This window comes from Choloepus didactylus, chromosome 1 (genome assembly GCF_015220235.1).
Source record: "Choloepus didactylus isolate mChoDid1 chromosome 1, mChoDid1.pri, whole genome shotgun sequence".
In the NCBI taxonomy this organism is placed as follows: Eukaryota; Metazoa; Chordata; class Mammalia; order Pilosa; family Megalonychidae; genus Choloepus; species Choloepus didactylus.
The window spans coordinates 179,079,326-179,098,741 of NC_051307.1; the positions used below are offsets into that span (position 1 = coordinate 179,079,326).

The 19,416-nt window shown below is 37.5% G+C and overlaps 1 protein-coding gene across 9 annotated transcripts in view; it reads right to left on the minus strand.

The window, feature by feature from the left end:
• The window catches only part of NEK10 (NIMA related kinase 10), a 296,604-nt gene that overhangs the window by 86,179 nt on the left and 191,009 nt on the right, over positions 1-19,416 (minus strand). For all 9 annotated transcript variants that reach the window (XR_005218355.1, XR_005218356.1, XM_037846062.1 and 6 more), the window contains 2 exons: positions 19,091-19,161; positions 9,764-9,977 (listed from right to left, as the gene is read on the minus strand). Coding sequence is in view for 7 of the 9 variants with exons in the window: in XM_037846062.1 (XP_037701990.1) it covers positions 9,764-9,977; positions 19,091-19,161 (285 nt within the window). In the remaining 2 variants the exon portion in view is untranslated. The remainder of the gene's footprint in view (positions 1-9,763; positions 9,978-19,090; positions 19,162-19,416) is intronic.

Consider the following 19,416-nt stretch of genomic DNA (forward strand, 5'->3'; position numbering starts at 1 on the left):
TGGAAAAATATTCCATGTTCATGGATAGGAAGGCTAAATGTCATTAAGATGTCAATTCTACCCAAACTCATCTACAGATTCAATGCAATCCCAATCAAAATTCCAACAACCTACTTTGCACACTTGGAAAAGCTAGTTATCAAATTTATTTGGAAAGGGAAGATGCCTCGAATTGCTAAAGACACTCTAAAAAAGAAAAACGAAGTGGGAGGACTTACACTGCCTGACTTTGAAGCTTATTATAAAGCCACAATTGCCAAAACAGCATGGTACTGGCACAAAGATAGACATATAGATCAATGGAATCGAATTGAGAATTCAGAGATAGACCCTCAGATCTATGGCCGACTGATCTTTGATAAGGCCCCCAAAGTCACCGAACTGAGCCATAATTGTCTTTTCAACAAATGGGGCTGGGAGAGTTGGATATCCATATCCAAAAGAATGAAAGAGGACCCCTACCTCACCCCCTACACAAAAATTAACTCAAAATGGACCAAAGATCTCAATATAAAAGAAAGTACCATAAAACTCCTAGAAGATAATGTAGGAAAACATCTTCAAGACCTTGGATTAGGAGGCCACTTCCTAGACTTTACACCCAAAGCACAAGCAACAAAAGAGAAAATAGATAAATGGGAACTCCTCAAGCTTAGAAGTTTCTGCACCTCAAAGGAATTTCTCAAAAAGGTAAAGAGGCAGCCAACTCAATGGGAAAAAATTTTTGGAAACCATGTATCTGACAAAAGACTGATATCTTGCATATACAAAGAAATCCTACAACTCAATGACAATAGTACAGACAGCCCAATTATAAAATGGGCAAAAGATATGAAAAGACAGTTCTCTGAAGAGGAAATACAAATGGCCAAGAAACACATGAAAAAATGTTCAGCTTCACTAGCTATTAGAGAGATGCAAATTAAGACCACAATGAGATACCATCTAACACCGGTTAGAATGGCTGCCATTAAACAAACAGGAAACTACAAATGCTGGAGGGGATGTGGAGAAACTGGAACTCTTATTCATTGTTGGTGGGACTGTATAATGGTTCAGCCACTCTGGAAGTCAGTCTGGCGGTTCCTTAGAAAACTAGATATAGAGCTACCATTCGATCCAGCGATTGCACTTCTCGGTATATACCCGGAAGATCGGAAAGCAGTGACACGAACAGATATCTGCACGCCAATGTTCATAGCAGCATTATTCACAATTGCCAAGAGATGGAAACAACCCAAATGTCCTTCAACAGATGAGTGGATAAATAAATGTGGTATATACACACGATGGAATACTACGCGGCAGTAAGAAGGAACGATCTGGTGAAACATATGACAACATGGATGAACCTTGAAGACATAATGCTGAGCGAAATAAGCCAGGCACAAAAAGAGAAATATTATATGCTACCACTAATGTGAACTTTGAAAAATGTAAAACAAATGGTTTATAATGTAGAATGTAGGGGAACTAGCAGTAGAGAGCAATTAAGGAAGGGGGAACAATAATCCAAGAAGAACAGATAAGCTATTTAACGTTCTGGGGATGCCCAGAAATGACTATGGTCTGTTAATTTCTGATGGATGTAGTAGGAACAAGTTCACTGAAATGTTGCTATATTATGTAACTTTCTTGGGGTAAAGTAGGAACATGTTGGAAGTTAAGCAGTTATCTTAGGTTAGTTGTCTTTTTCTTACTCCCTTGTTATGGTCTCTTTGAAATGTTCTTTTATTGTATGTTTGTTTTCTTTTTAACTTTTTTTTTCATACAGTTGATTTAAAAAAGAAGGGAAAGTTAAAAAAAAAAAAAAAAAGAAAAAAGACAAACAAGGAAAAAAAAAAAAAAGATGTAGTGCCCCCTTGAGGAGCCTGTGGAGAATGCAGGGGTATTCGCCTACCCCACCTCCATGGTTGCTAACATGACCACAGACATAGGGGACTGGTGGTTTGATGGGTTGAGCCCTCTACCATAAGTTTTACCCTTGGGAAGACGGTTGCTGCAAAGGAGAGGCTAGGCCTCCCTGTATTTGTGCCTAAGAGTCTCCTCCTGAATGCCTCTTTGTTGCTCAGATGTGGCCCTCTCTCTCTGGCTAAGCCAACTTGAAAGGTGAAATCACTGCCCTCCCCCCTACGTGGGATCAGACACCCAGGGAAGTGAATCTCCCTGGCAACGTGGAATATGACTCCTGGGGAGGAATGTAGACCCGGCATCGTGGGATGGAGAATATCTTCTTGACCAAAAGGGGGATGTGAAAGGAAATGAAATAAGCTTCAGTGGCAGAGAGATTCCAAAACGAGCCGAGAGATCACTCTGGTGGGCACTCTTACGCACACTTTAGACAACCTTTTTTAGGTTCTAAAGAATTGGGGTAGCTGGTGGTGGATACCTGAAACTATTAAACTACAACCCAGAACCCATGAATCTCGAAGACAGTTGTATAAAAATGTAGCTTATGAGGGGTGACAATGGGATTGGGAAAGCCATAAGGACCACACTCCACTTTGTCTAGTTTATGGATGGATGTGTAGAAAAGTAGGGGAAGGAAACAAACAGACAAAGGTACCCAGTGTTCTTTTTTACTTCAATTGCTCTTTTTCACTCTAATTATTATTCTTGTTATTTTTGTGTGTGTGCTAATGAAGGTGTCAGGGATTGATTTAGGTGATGAATGTACAACTATGTAATGGTACTGTAAACAATCGAAAGTACAATTTGTTTTGTATGACTGCATGGTATGTGAATATATCTCAATAAAATGATGATAAAAAAAAAAAAAAAAAAGATAAGCCTATACCTGTTCTATGATTTGGCTATTCGACTTCTAGATCTTCACCCAAGTAAAACGAAAATGTATGTCCATCAACAGATTTATGCAAGAATGTAGTAGCTTTATTCATAATAATATCCCCCAAAGAGGAAAAGATCCAAAAGTCGAATGACATGAGAATTGATAAAATGGATAAACAAACTGTGTTACGTATATTACATTGGAATGCAATTCAGAAATTTTTAAAAATTAACTACTCATTTCTGCAACAATATGGATGAGTTTCAAAAACATTATGTTGGTGAAAGAAGCCAAACATAAAATAATATGTACTATATGATTCCACTTTATATAAGTTCAAGAATATATAAAACTAATGGATTGCAATAGAAATCAGAACAGTGGCTGCCTCTTGGAAGGACTGACAGAAAAGAGCATAATGGAACTAACTGGGGTGCTGGGCAAGTTCTATATCTCAATTAGAGTGTTGGACACTCAGATGTATGCAGTTGTGAAAACTCATTGAACTAAGATATATGCACTTTACTGTATGGAAAATTCAACCTTAATAAAATTATTTAATTAAAAAAAAAAAAAGGGATGTTGGATTTTGTCAAATGCTTTTTCAGCATCTATTGAGATGATCAACTGATTTTTCCCTTTTGACTTGTTAATGTGTTGTAATACATTGATTGATTTTCTTATGTTGAACCATCCTTGCATGCCTGGAATGAACCCCACTTGGTCATAGTGTATGATTTTTTTAATGTGTCTTTGGATTCGATTTGCAAGTATTTTGTTGAGGATTTTTGCATCTATATTCATTAGGGAGATTGGACGGTAGTTTTCCTTTTTTATAGCATCTTTGCCTGGTTTTGGTATTAGATTGATGTTAACTTCATAAAATGAGTTAGGTAGTGTTCCATTTTCTTCAATGTTTTGAAAGAGTTTGAGTGAGATTGGTGTCAGTTCTTTCTGGAAAGTTTGGTAGAATTCCCCTGTGAAGCCATCTGGCCCTGGGCATTTATTTGTGGGAAGATTTTTGACGGCTGATTGGATCTCTTTGCTTGTGATGGGTTGGTTGAGGTCTTCTATTCCTTCTCTGGTCAGTCTAGGTTGTTCATATGTTTCCAGGAAATTGTCCATTTCCTCTACATTATCCAGTTTGTTGCCATACAGTTGTTCATAGTATCCTCTTATAATTTTTTTAATTTCTTCAGGATCTGCAGTTATGTCACCTTTTCATTCATTATTTTGTTTATATGGGTCTTCTCTCTTTTTGATTTTGTCAGTCTAGCTAGGGGCTTGTCAATCTTGTTGATCTTCTCAAAGAACCAACTTTTGGTGATATTTATCCTCTCTATTGTTTTTTTGTTCTCTATGTCATTTATTTCTGCTTTAATCCTTGTTATTTCTTTTCTTCTACTTGGTTTAGGATTGGTTTGCTGTTCATTTTCTAGCTTCTTCAGTTGATCCATTAGTTCTTTGATTTTGGCTCTTTCTTCCTTTTTAATATATGCATTTAGTGCTATAAATTTCCCCCTTAGCACTGCTTTTGCTGCATCCCGTAGGTTTTGGTATGTTGTGTTCTCATTTTCATTCGTCTCTATATATTTAGCAATTTCTCTTACTATTTCTTCTTTAACCCACTGATTGTTTAGGAGTGTGTTGTTTAACCTCCAGGTATTTGTGAATTTTCTAAGTCTCTGATGGTTGTTGACTTCTAATTGTATTCCATTGTGGTCAGAGAATGTGCTTTGAATAATTTCAATCTTTTTAAATTTATTGAGGCTTGTTTTATGTCCCAGCATATGATCTATTCTGGAGAAAGTTCCATGAGCACTAGAAAAGTATGTGTATCCTGGTGATTTGGGATGTAATGTCCTGTATATGTCTGTTAAATCTAATTCATTTATCAGATTGTTTAGGTTTTCAATTTCCTTATTGGTCTTCTGTGTGGTTGATCTATCTATAGGAGAGAGTGATGTGTTGAAGTCTCCCACAATTATTGTGGAAACATCAATTGCTTCCTTTAGTTTTGCCAGTGTTTCTCTCATGTATTTTGTGGCACCTTGACTGGGTGCATAGACATTTACGATTGTTATTTCTTCTTGCTGAATTGCCCCTTTTATTAGTATGTAGTGGCCTTCTTTGTCTCTCAAAACATCCCTGCATTTGAAGTCTATTTTATCTGAGATTAATATTGCTACACCTGCTTTCTTTTGGCTGTAGCTTGCATGAAATATTTTTTCCATCCTTTCACTTTCAGTTTCTTTGTGTCCCTGTGTCTAAGATGAGCCTCTTGTATGCAACATATTGATGGTTCATTTTTTTTGATCCATTCTGCGAATCTGTATCTTTTAATTGGGGAGTTTAATCCATTTACATTCAACGTTATAACCGTGAAGGCATTTCTTGAATCAGTCATCTTATCCTTTGGTTTATGTTTGTCATATTTTTCCCCTCTCTCTATTAATATCCTTTATTGTACCCATACCGAATCTCTTTAGTACTGAACCTTTCTCCAAGTCTCTCTGTCCTTTCTTTGTTTCTCTGTCTGTAGGGCTCCCTTTAGTATCTCCAGTAGGGCAGGTCTCTTGTTAGCAAATTCTCTCAGCATTTCTTTGTCTGTGAAAAATTTAAGCTCTCCCACAAATTTGAAGGAGAGCTTTGCTGGATAAAGTATTCTTGGCTGGAAATTTTTCTCACTCAGAATTTTAAATATATCGTTCCACTGCCTTCTCACCTCCATGGTGGCTGCTGAGTAGTCACTACTTAGTCTTATGCTGTTTCCTTTGTATGTGGTGAATTTCTTTTCTCTTGCTGCTTTCAGAACTTGCTCCTTCTCTTCTGTGTTTGACAGTGTGATCAGAATATGTCTCCGAGTGGGTTTTTTTGGATTTATTCTATTTGGAGTTCGCTGACCATTTATGATTTGTGTATTTATGTTGTTTAGAAGATTTGGGAAGTTTTCCCCAACAATTTCTTTGAATACTCTTCCTAGACCTTTACCCTTTTCTTCCCCTTCTGGGACACCAATGAGTCTTATATTCGGACGTTTCATATTATCTATCATATCCCTGAGGTCCATTTCGATTTTTTCAAATTTTTTCCCCACTCTTTCTTTCATGCTTTCATTTTCCATTCTGTCATCTTCCAGGTCACTGATTTGTTGTTCAACTCAATGGGAAAAAATTTTTGGAAACCATGTATCTGACAAAAGACTGATATCTTGCATATATAAAGAAATCCTACAACTCAATGACAATAGTACAGACAGCCCAATTATAAAATGGGCAAAAGATATGAAAAGACAGTTCTCTGAAGAGGAAATACAAATGGCCAAGAAACACATGACAAAATGTTCAGCTTCACTAGCTATTAGAGAGATGCAAATTAAGACCACAATGAAATACCATCTCACACTGATTAGAATGGCTGCCATTAAACAAACAGGAAACTACAAATGCTGGAGGGGATGTGGAGAAATTGGAACTCTTATTCATTGTTGGTGGGACTGTATAATGGTTCAGCCACTCTGGAAGTCAGTCTGGCAGTTCCTTAGAAAACTAGAAATAAAGTTACCATTAGATCCAGTGATTGCACTTCTCGGTATATACCCGGAAGATCGGAAAGCAGTGACACGAACAGATATCTGCACGCCAATGTTCATAGCAGCATTATTCACAATTGCCAAGAGATGGAAACAACCCAAATGTCCTTCAACAGATGAGTGGATAAATAAAATGTGGTATATACACACGATGGAATACTACGCGGCAGTAAGAAGGAACGATCTGGTGAAACATATGACAACATGGATGAACCTTGAAGACATAATGCTGAGCGAAATAAGCCAGGCACAAAAAGAGAAATATTATATGCTACCACTAATGTGAACTTTGAAAAATGTAAAACAAATGGTTTATAATGTAGAATGTAGGGGAACTAGCAGTAGAGAGCAATTAAGGAAGGGGCAACAATAATCCAAGAAGAACAGATAAGCTATTTAACGTTCTGGGGATGCCCAGGAATGACTATGGTCTGTTAATTTCTGATGGATATAGTAGGAACAAGTTCACAGAAATGTTGCTATATTAGGTAACTTTCTTGGGATAAAGTAGGAACATGTTGGAAGTTAAGCAGTTATCTTAGGTTAGTTGTCTTTTTCTTACTCCGTTGTTATGGTCTCTTTGAAATGTTCTTTTATTGTATGTTTGGTTTTTTTTTAACTTGTTTTCATACAGTTGATTTAAAAAAGAAGGGATAGTTAAAAAAGAAACAAAAGAAAAACAAGGAAAAAAAGATGTAGTGCCCCCTTGAGGAGCCTGTGGAGAATGCAGAGGTATTGGCCTACCCCACCTCAATGGTTGCTAACATGACCACAGACATAGGGGACTGGTGGTTTGATGGGTTGAGCCCTCTACCATAAGTTTTACCCTTGGGAAGACGGTTGCTGCAAAGGAGAGGCTAGGCCTCCCTATGGTTGTGCCTAAGAGCCTCCTCCCGAATGCCTCTTTGTTGCTCAGATGTGGCCCTCTCTCTCTGGCTAAGCCAACTTGAAAGGTGAAATCACTGCCCTCCCCCCTACGTGGGATCAGACACCCAGGGGAGTGAATCTCCCTGGCAACGTGGAATATGACTCCCGGGGAGGAATGTAGACCTGGCATCGTGGGATGGAGAACATTTTCTTGACCAAAAGGGGGATGTGAAAGGAAATGAAATAAGCTTCAGTGGCAGAGAGATTCCAAAAGGAGCCGAGTGGTCACTCTGGTGGGCACTCTTACGCACAATTTAGACAACCCTTTTTAGGTTCTAAAGAATTGGGGTAGGTGGTGGTGGATACCTGAAACTATCAAACTACAACCGAGAACCCATGAATCTCGAAGACAGTTGTATAAAAATGTAGGTTATGAGGGGTGACAATGGGATTGGGAAAGCCATAAGGACCACACTCCACTTTGTCTAGTTTATGGATGGATGAGTAGAAAAATAGGGGAAGGAAACAAACAGACAAAGGTACCCAGTGTTCTTTTTTACTTCAATTGCTCTTTTTCACTCTAATTATTATTCTTGTTATTTTTGTGTGTGTGCTAAGGAAGGTGTCAGGGATTGATTTAGGTGATGAATGTACAACTATGTAATGGTACTGTGAACAATCGAAAGTGCGATTTGTTTTGTATGACTGCGTGGTATGCGAATATATCTCAATAAAATGATTAAAAAAATGTTATGGATGAAATTATATGCTATATGGGATTTGCTTCAAAATAATCTGGGGATGGCAGGGTGGAAGAAGTAAGTTGGGGAGAGATGATACAGGACTGACCCTGAGTGGCTAATTGTTGAAGCTGGGGGATAAGGACACGAAAGATCATTATAGTACACAAAGGATCATTATAGGATCTCCTTATTTCTGTAAAATGTTTGAAATTTTTTGTAATAGAGTTAAAAAAAAAAAAAAAAAGCCGAGAAGTAAAGTTAAATAAACAAATAAAATGGTCCCTTGCAAGTTGTTTAAATGCTGTTAGATTTTAATCTAACTCCACCAGCCCCCACATCAGTGACATGAATCTAATTTAAAATGATTCTTTTATATCAGATTGGAAATTGGCTAAGTAGCTTTGCAGTACAGGGTGTAAAAGAAGGCTACAAATACTTAAGATATATAGAAACAGCTAAATCTTGTGCATTTTAGTTTACTGGAATACTATATTCTGAATGCAACATGACATATATAGAATCATGTGTTTCTCACTGCTGCCTCGTTTTTATGAAGTCATATAGTAAAATAACCAGCAAGGTGAGCTCTAACACCACATGTATAAGATTTAATTATGTTCAGCCAGACTATAACTCCAAATTATATGTTCCTGAACATAAATTGAAGCCTTAGATAATCACATGGGTTGGTCTGTGAAATTACAGCTGGGCTCAGCTTTGAAGGCAATGAAGATGAAAGTTTCCCCACAAATGAAAACTATATTGTATCTTCAACTGCTGGAATCCAAGTACATCAAGGCACATCCCCTAACCAGCAGCACTTTCCTTCTAAAAAAGAAATGGCTTCTCTGGACACACTGTTATTCAAGAAGTCAGAACTGCCTTTTCTTTGGGCCCAACTTCTTATATAATTTTCCCAGCTGAAGTAGAGCAGGTACTGGTAAGAAATTTAATGGTCAGGTACCCTGCCCAAGAACTTGCTTTATGACCCTACTGCCTTGAGCCTTTCAGCAGGAGGGAAGACTACAATCTTTGCTGGGTTGAAGGGCCCCTTACTGCATCCCTGCTGGGTGAAGGCGTAGAGTGTGAGCAAATGGTGGATCTTGATTAAAACAAAGGCACAAAAGAAGTAAAGTAAGAGACAGCAATGGAGCAGCTTTGGCACCAGCGTTTGCACATGTGGAAATTGGTAACTTTGGCATCAGTTTTTCAAGCTAGGTTTAGAAATAAACATAAATATCAAAATAATCTAAAGGTACTGGCAGAAAAAATAAAAAGGCATAATCTAATCTAAAGAATGGCAAAATTATTACCACCACAAACAGTAATGAAATCAATTTCACAGACTAGTAAGAAGAAATTTAAAGGCAAATATTACTTCCTTCCCTGAATTAATCCATGATGCTGTCACAAATATTCCCAAAAGGTACAATCAGATCACTAAAGAAATTATATATAAGCATTCACTGCTATTTAGACCAAGGCCATAATATAAATTTAAAGAGCAAAGAGAACTTTTTGATAGCTCTGGTTTTGCTACATATTATACGTTTTGAGTTACTTTGGAAAATCAATTATGTTGAGTTATTTTAATGTTATTTATAAAATAGAGCAATACATATAAATATGTAACTATATATTACTGAAATGTTGCAGTTAATAGTTAATATTTTCCTGACTTTAGATAAACTTCCCTTAAAACAAATATAAGCAATTTTAAACAGCCTATATTAAAATGCATGATGAAAAGCTTGAAAGAGTCCCACTTACCAGAGACAGCAGAGCCAGCTCATGGTGACACGTGACTGCATTCCGGTTGGCTTCCATAAAATACCTTTGTGTGCGCCTCCGTTCCCGTTCCAGCTTCTTCTCCAAGGCCAGTTGAGATGTAGATAAATTGTCTAAATACTTCATCATGACATCTGATATCACAGAACTGACTTCTACAATATCTGGGCGGGCTTCTGCATCAGGAGTGAGGCACCTAAGAGAGATGAGCAAATTGTAACTCTCTCCGGTCAATGTCAGCACCAGTTATAACACTCTCTCTGGTCAACCAGGCCACAGAGCGTGGAGGGTCAAGGTTAAACTCACCTGTATGTCCACCATGGTGTTCCCACCCAGGAGAACCCAGGGCAAGATGGACATTAAGCTTAGCTCTGAACCTGAGATTTCCTGGCAGACAAAAGTTACAACCCCAGCATAAAGCTGCTCCTTGGGTCTCAGGATAGATGATGGGGTCACTTCTCATGTGCAGGTTGATTTCTTTCTGAAATCACTGCTGACAAACCAGTCAGTGAAACAAAGAGGGATCCCCATCATATTGGCTTTGGTGATTATCTATGATGCAAAAAGGAAGTAAGATTTCTAGCAGGGAGATGGGGAAGTTAAAACTTTACTGGCCTTTTCCAGCTGAATATTAGCAATGTTAGTACAGCTTGATTAGTGAGAATAACTTACAAAATATGAAGTAATACAAATAAAACCCAAGTCAGTTACTTAGGAATTTAACTTGTTTGCAGGAAATAAAAATATATAGCCAATTTGACATATTACGCGTTAATAGTTTCTGTGATTTTGGAGTTTGGAAGTATCAATACAATATTAAAGGGAGTATTATGGATAGCACAGCTAAACACTCAAAGAAAGCTATTCTTGATGCCCATGGAATCCAATTAGCAAGATCATTGGTCAGTATGCTTTAGATACATCTGACATCCACAAAAATATTTTGTCTATTTTTAACAATTATTTAATGTCAAGGGAAGTCATGCATACTTCTCAATAAAACATAACTTGTTTGGATGTGAGAAAAAGATCTAATTATCACATCTTGCATTTGATTTAGCAACCCATAATCAAAGAATACAACTTACACCTATACTACAGGTGTACCAGACAAAGTTTATGAATTATTAACACACAATTATTCTTCATAATAGAAGTAGAAATAAGACTCTAATTCCATAATTTGCTATTTATTCCTTCTTATTGGGTTATTAACCATTAGTCAAATACACATAAGTCTTAGGTTTTAAGAAATTGCTTTATCATTTTATGTCTCCATGCTTTTCCTTTTCAAAGTCTGAGGCAGTTGGCTTACTGTATGGTTGTGACATACACTTGCACATCTGCTGAATTCACATTTCACAAAGTTCACTCTATGCATTTATTACATACAGTAATGTAAGTAATTGCAGTGACAAAATCGGCTCCATAATTTGCCAAGCCCAGTGTGAAATGAAAACATGGGGCTCAAGCAGGGAGTAGGGGTGACTCCCAGAGGATTGAAACCTCTATTCCCTCCAGGACATATGTGGTATCTGGTTGGGGGTGGACAAAGGACCCCACTAAGTATTCTCCAAAATGTGCCATGGTGCTGCCAGCCCAGGACATGGATGGTTGATACCTAGCCCCACCCCAAGATACTGTGGGGGCACATGTCTGGTCCTGACCCTCTCTGTGCCTGTCCCAAACCCCCACAGCAGACAAACATGATGGTGCCCACGACACATTCATGTACAAGTTTCCTACTTTTGCACATAATCACAAAAGAAACTAAGTTGTTGAATTTCACTTTCTAATTAAATCAGATTCCTCATCTGCTCTCACTAATTAGCAAAATGGGTTAATGGTGTTAAAAATGCATGGTTGACCTAATGTTGATAAGACTGCCACATGAGGAAAAAACCTCAGCATCTAAGCCTTTCATTAGTGCAGATAGTCCAAATTCTTAAATTTCAGATATTTACATTAATTCTAGGTAATATTTGTAGTTGGGTTATCAGCTGAGTTTTCTTTAATTTTTTTTTTATTAGAGGAGTTGCAGGTTAACAGAAAAATCATGCAGAAAATACAGCCTCTCCATATAACCCTCCATTCATATATATACACATAGTTTTCCCTATTTTAACACCTTGCATTAGTGTGGTAGCTTTGCTATAATTGTTGAAAAAGTATAATAATTATTCTATAAACTATAGTCCATGATTTACCTTTGGGTCTACAACCTAAAATTTCCCCCTTTTAACCACATTCACAAGTATAATTCAGCACTGTGAACTACGTTCACAATGTTGTGCTATCATCACCACCATTCATTAACAAAACGTCACAATCAACCCAAATAGAAATTATGTACAACTTAAGCAATAACTCCTCATTCCCTACCCTTACTCCATGTTCTGTAAACCTATATTCTGGATTCTGACTCAATGATTTTGCTTATTCTAATTATTTCTTATCAGTGAGGTCATACAATACTTGTCCTTTTGTGTCTGGCTTATTTCACTCAACATAATATCTTCTAGGTTCATCCATGTTGTTGCATTATCAGAACTTCATTCCATTTTATGGTTAAATAATATTATATTGTATGTACATACCACACTTTTTTCACCCATTCTTCTGTTGATACACGCGTAAGTCGCTTCCACCTTTTGGGCAACATGAATAATGCCACTGTAAACACTAGTGTGCAAATATCTGTTTGAGACCCTACTTTCAATTCTTTTGGATATATAGCTAGAAGTAGGATTGCTGAGTCACACAGTAAGTCTATACTTAAATTTCTGCCCAACTATTTTCCACAGAAACTGTACCATTTTACATTCTCACCAACATTGACTGTGCATTCCTATTTCTCTGCTCCTCACCAGAATTTATTTCCCATTTTTTAATAGTAGCCTTTCTAATGGGTGTGAAATGCTATCTTGTGGTTTTGATTTGCATTTCCCAATGTCTAATGTTGTTGAGCATCTTTTCATGTGCCTCTTGGCCATTTGTACATCTTCTTTGGAGAAATGTCTATTCAAGTCTTTTGCCCATTTTTTAATTGGGTTGTGTGTCTTTTTGTTATTGAGTTGTGGCAGTTGTTTACATATTCTGGATATCAAACCCTTATCAGGTATGTGGTTTCCAAATATTTTCTCCCGTTCTGTAGGTTGTCTTTTTACTTTCATGATGAAATCCTTTGATGCACAAAAGTTTTTAATTTTGATGAGGTCCCATTTACCTGTTTTTTCTTTAGTTATTCTTGTTTTAGATATAAAGTCTAAGAAACCATTGTCTAACACAAGGTCCTGAAGACGCTTCTCTGTGTTTTCTTCTAGTAGTTTTGTAGTTCTAGTTCTTATATTTAGGTCTTTGGATCCATTTTCAGTTGAGTTTTGAAAATGATGTGAGGTGGGATTCCACCTTCATTCTTTTGCATATGGATATCCCGTTTTCCCATTTTTTTAAAATCAAAAGGAAACATAAGCTAGTTTTGCAAATTATATACTTATATTTGAGAAGACATGGAGTCTCTTAAAACCCTACTCCTTTTAGGCCATAAAATAGTATCTTAGAGAAATTCAAATTTTTAGTATAATTATTCATAGTCAGGACCCTCAAATGTATCATATTAAAACAAATTCATTTATTCAGCAAATACATTTTTGGGATCTGAAGATACTATGGTAAACGGGAACAAGATGATTTCTGTCTTCTTGGCATTTAGTCATCTCCTTCCTTCCCAAGCTTACTTCCCTTCTGTTTTTGCATTTATTGGAAAAGGCACCACCAGGGAGATTCCATTTAGCATCATGAGTCCATGTGTAGGTTCTGGATTCAAATTGCTAGGGTTTAAATCCCAGTTCACCATTTATTAGCTCTGATCTTGGGCAACTTACTTCAGCTTTTAAGTTGCAGATATCCTCCCTGTAAAATGGGGATATTCAGAGTAGCTACCTCATCTAGCTGATATTGTGATTAAATGAGGCAATTTCTGTAAAATGCTGGCACACTGTCAAGACTTAATAAATTAATGAAAAAGAAAATCCTACACTTTTATTTCTCCTGCCTCCCCTCTTACATTTGATAAACACCAAGTCAAGTCCTAAGGCTTTTACCTTCCAAATATTTCTTGAATCTGTATCCTTAACCTCCTGTCCCATGGTTTGTTGGTCGATTTCATCATTGCTTCCTTAGACTACTGAAACATAACATACTCATCTCTTGTCCACCTTGGCTCCACACTGTGCACTGCTAGAAGAACATTCCTCAACCTGACTACATCACTCCTATGCTCAGGATTCCTCAATAGCCTCTCATGGTCCAATAGGATAAAATTTAAACTCCTAGCATGTCATATAAATGCCTTCACTAACTGGCCCTTACCTCCCTCCACAGCTTCACCTTCTCTTTCCCTTCCCCCAGCAACACACTGGATATTCCTTCCTGTTCTTCCCCAAACAGCTCATGGCTTTCCTCTACCCCCATTACTCTGCTGACTTTAATCCCTCTGCTTTAAATGCTCTTGCCCGGACCCCATCTTTTATCTGCTTGCCAACATTTCACCCTTTTTCCAAGATGCAACCCGAAAGACTTCTTGGAGTACCTCTGGCAGACTTAGGTGTCCCTTTTATATGTTTTCATTGCATCATCTACATTTGAGTATTTAAAACTACCATAATTATTGTAATGTACTGGCCTGTTTCACCATTAGACTAGAAACTTCTTGAGGGGACAGATACGTGTCGTCCTAACTGTGTTCTCCCCAGCACGTAAAATGGAATCTGGGCCCTAGCAGGTATTCACAGAATGAATGAAAGAATGACTGAATGAATGAACGAATGTACTCAGCCTAATATCTAAAGAATTTTCCTGTCCATAACCCAAAAGACTCAGTTACGGAATTTTTGACTCACAGGAACGTCTCTACCAGAAGTTCCAGTTTAGCCTCAGTACTCTGAAATTACTCCCTGCTTAGGCATTTCAGAGAAACTCTTAAGAGCTACTGAATACATGCTGAAGATTGCCCAACAATGATTCTCTGATCAAATAAGCATAAAATCCTGTTCTAGATAAAATATGGGAAATCCCATTCACCCCATTCACTTTGTCCTCACTCTGCTCTGAGAGAAGAGATGGGAAGAATTAAAGGGACAGTGTATGATTGCATTCATTTCATGCTTTCAGAAACAAAGGGTTGTACACCTAGCGAAAAATGTAAAGATCCACTTGCCCTTAGAACTAGCTGAAAGCATTAAATTTGTTAGCAGTCATGACTGTCTCTGAAACAAAAAGCCAGTCAGCTTATGCAACCAGGCACAGAGAGAGAAAAATAAGGTGATTGGAATATTTTGTGCATAAAAGGAAATGTTCTTTCTTTTTAAAAAGTAAACAGACAATGCTCTCTAACAGTGTACTGGAAGGTAAAAATAGTAACGCTGGTACTGGGCAGAGCAACAAGATGTATTTATTTTCTGCCCCAAACTCGTCAGGGTTGCTAAGTTATTCTCCCAACTTAAAAGCCTGCTAAGAAAGAAAAGTTTCAATGACAAAATGTGGGTGCACAGCACATGAACAAAAAGGAAAAAGGAAAAATGCTGCACATTAGAAATGTAAACTGCATGAGCTCTACCTGCAAGAATATAGAAAGTAAAATGAGAAGTTGGTAAACAGAAGAAGAAAAAAAGATGTGTGTGACTGGAAATAATTAATGGTTTAAAATTAAGAATGTTTATGGTAAAACTTTCCATCAATAATTATCTTATTTTTTCAAAGTCTCTTTCAAATTACTACTGACTGACTCTGAGTCTGATGTTTCACTGAGTCCTAAATGTTCATTAAGAACAATTTTGCCTTTATGAGTCCCTTACATCAATCTCCCAAAGAAAATAAGAAACTAGGAACAGAGGAAATTTAAATCTATTCCCTAATTCTTTTGCTACTAACAATTTTTAAATATTAAAAATCCAAAGCAAATTAAATAAGTAATTGTGTTATAAGTTTGTGTTTTGTTCCCAAATGATTTTGGCTTTATGTCAAATTTTCTAAAGGTAAAACTTTATACGTGATGTAAACCCAGGCAATGAGGAGTCTTAAATAACTTCAAGTGAAAACAACATCTGTTATACAATGCATGCTTCAATCTAAACTTATAGTCAGTTACAACTTATCATGACATCTTAGTAGTTTTGAATTAGAAGAGTCCTCAAAGAGCATTTATCCTCAGATCCCCTAATAGGTGATCACGCATTACCTGAATCATCTGGGTGATGGTAAATTCACTACCTACCTAGCCACCTAGCAGCCTCCTCCACTGTGGATATCTCTAATTATGGCACACTCACTTCCTAACAGTGTGCTGAACTCTGTTTCCTCATGGCTTCCATCCCCTTCTCTTGGCTCCATTTTATGAAGTATTACAGAACGAATCCAATCCCTTTCATATTTTCATTGTCATCCTATTTCACCATTTTACTGAAGTATTTTTGAATCCTTTTATCATTGTAAATCAACTTCCAACCCACAGTGCAAATAATTCCACCTCTTTCCATCTCCACCATCACCACTCCAGTCAAAGTGCCATCACCTCTCTCTCAGCGGACACCTGAAACTGCTTCCTCCTTGCACTCTCATTCTCTTCCAGTCTGTTCCCCATAGAGCAGCCAGCATGATCTTTGTTAAAGACCACTATGTCCTAGCCTGCTTAGAAAAACCTCCAACACTCTTTTTAGTACTTGAGACAAAAAATTTGAAACCTCAATACAGCCTGTAGGATCTAGCTGATCTGGTCCTTCTGGCCTCCACAGCCCCGAATCATTCACGCTATATCTCCACTTGCTTTCAGTTCCATAATTTATCAAGAAAGTTTTCACAGATGCTGCACCCTCTTCCTGGATGCTTTCTCCACTGTTGACATTTTGAGAACTGCTCAATGTTCAGGTCTCACCTATGTGTCTCTTCTTCAGAGAATCTTTCCCCTTTACCATCCTTTGTCACGTTTATCATAATTTGTCTTCTATCCTTAATTCTATAAATAATCTCATTAAAACAAAAGCTACTGTTTATTGAAGGCTTACTACATGCTTGGTAGTAATTACATCAGAAACATTACCTTATTTAAGCTTCAAAACAAGTCTATAAGTTGCTACCACTACCGACATATCACCATGGATGAGAAAATTGAGGCTTAGGAAGGTTAAGTAGCAGACTCAAGGTTGCATAGGAGGACAGTGGAAGAGGAAGGATTAGAATCCAGTTCATTACAGAACCTATTGTTGCTCTTAACTCTGCAGTATTATGTTGATATCTGAGTTCCCTACCAGACTGTAAGCCATAAGATGCATGGACACCTACAGTGAGGGAGTCTGTCAGAAGCCAATTATGGTCCTGTTTGTCCAGCTTCACCAAATTAGAACAATATCTCAATACCCTTTTTTTTTTTTAACCTGCTCTACCTTCCCCTATTCTTTGTGGCATTCAACTACCCAGGAAAAGGAGAAAAATAAATGCATAAATATTACACTTTTGTCTTGACATCTCTGGAGACTTGTTAAATTTTTAAGGCACTTCCCAGAAAGCAAATAACAGAGAAAAGGAACAAATTGTGAAGAGATGAGCAGTTTAAATACATTTATCTAAATTCAATAGCCATGGAGCATGATCTAGTAAGGACTTCACATGATTCAGAGAGGAGTTTCAGCTCATTTCCCATAATATTAACAACGATAATTTGCTAACATTGCTCAAATATTCCATTTTCCAAAGCTATGCAAAGTGTGTTGCATATATTAATTTGTACAATCATCACAACAGTCTGATGAGGTAGGTACTATTACCATCCCCACTTCCCCAGAAGAGGAAACAGAGATGGAGAAAGAATGGTCAAATAGTTTATCCAGAGCCTGCAGTTAGGAACCAGTCCCAGCTGGGCCCCTCTCCAGAGCCTGAGGCTCTTAGCTATTTTGCTACAATTGCCCTTCTGCCTGAGGACTTAGTATGGTAAGCAGCATTGTGCTGAACAAGGAAAGATTCAAGATATAATCCTACAAATATGTGAGAACCAGTTAGTGTCAAACAATGGGCTGGAAGGAGAAAACAAAGGGAAGGGACACAGCCTAATAATATATTTATTATAAGTGCTAGGATAGATACCAAATCAAATTTTAAGGGATTTGGGTGGGGGAAGAAGTTAATGGCGGATAAAGATTCTCTCTGGGGTGACTCTAGGATTTACACAACACAAAATACTGATAATTTGGCTCAGCTTGATGGAGCAGAGAAGCAGTCTAGGGACAACTTAAGTACACAAAAAGGTCCAGAAATAACAATCAGCCAGATAAATGAGAGTCATTTATTCATACAATCAATATTTATTAAGGGATTTCTTTGTATCAGGGACTGCTATGGACACTGAACGGTTATGAACTAAACAGACAAAGTCTCTGCCCTTGTGGAATTTACATTCTGGTGGGGAAGAGACAGATGATAAGCAAACAAGTATGTGTGTATATGTATAAAATCTCTGGTGATGGGTGCTACAGCTTTCTAAAAACATGGCAAGGGGCCAGAGAGTACTGAGAAGCAGTGGGTCATCAAGAAAGGTTCTCTGATAGGGAGATATTTCAGCAGAGACCCAAAAGAAGTGAGGACCTGCAACCTATGTGTATCCAGGAAAAGGGAATTGTCCACACAGGGAGAGTCTAGGCCAGGAGGGAGCAAGCTCCATGTGGCTGGGGTGCAGGACACAGGAAGGAAAGCGGAAGAGGGTAGGGCAAGAAGTCAGCAGCTCCCAAGCTCTCTGGGGCCAGGAGGGACTGGCCCAAACTTTGGTACCGCATTGGACTTTCATTAAACACCTATTATATTGATAACTGAACCGCTTCTGACTTTCTTTGAAAAATTATTCTAAAATCCAACATTACCAGTTTAAAAATAAAAATGAAAAACTGCTTGCAAATTAGGCATCTAACATAGCCCTTTCCAGATTCATGTGTTCTTGTCCAGCCTTTTTCCACATCCATGCATATTTCTACAGTTTCAGTCACAGTTAGTTTCACATCCTGTTTGTTTTACTTGGCTTCATATCAAATATATTTTACAGGGTGATACAAAGCCTTCTGAATAATCATTCTAGTGGTTGCATAATATTTCAAGTGAATGTACTACTTTCTCTTAGACACTTTGGTTGTCTCTAAATTGTCACTATTACCAATGATGCACAAACACTTTTCTAGTTTGGGATTATTTGGGGGACCTTCTTCATGAATTTTTTCATAAGGTATTTCTTCATGATCCCTATAAATACCAAGTGGTGAGACTACTTACCTGCTGATGGTATCTGTCACTTTTTCGGAGTAGATACCTTCTGGTACTGGTTCATACACTGCCTCCACTATCTGCAAAACAAACAGACTGGAGTGATGGAAGTAAAATGAGCCGTTTATATCTGTGAGCAGTAACATTTGGCCACAGCATGAGGGTTATTAATTAAGCAATAAAAATTCAAGCACAAATTTTATTCAGAAACCAAAACATTCTACCAAATAAGAAATTAACATCAATTAAACATTTCTTGAACATGGAATTGTATTCTCCAAGCTGAGTTAAAGGTAACCTCAGATTCATAATAAATGATGTGTAGGATAATATAA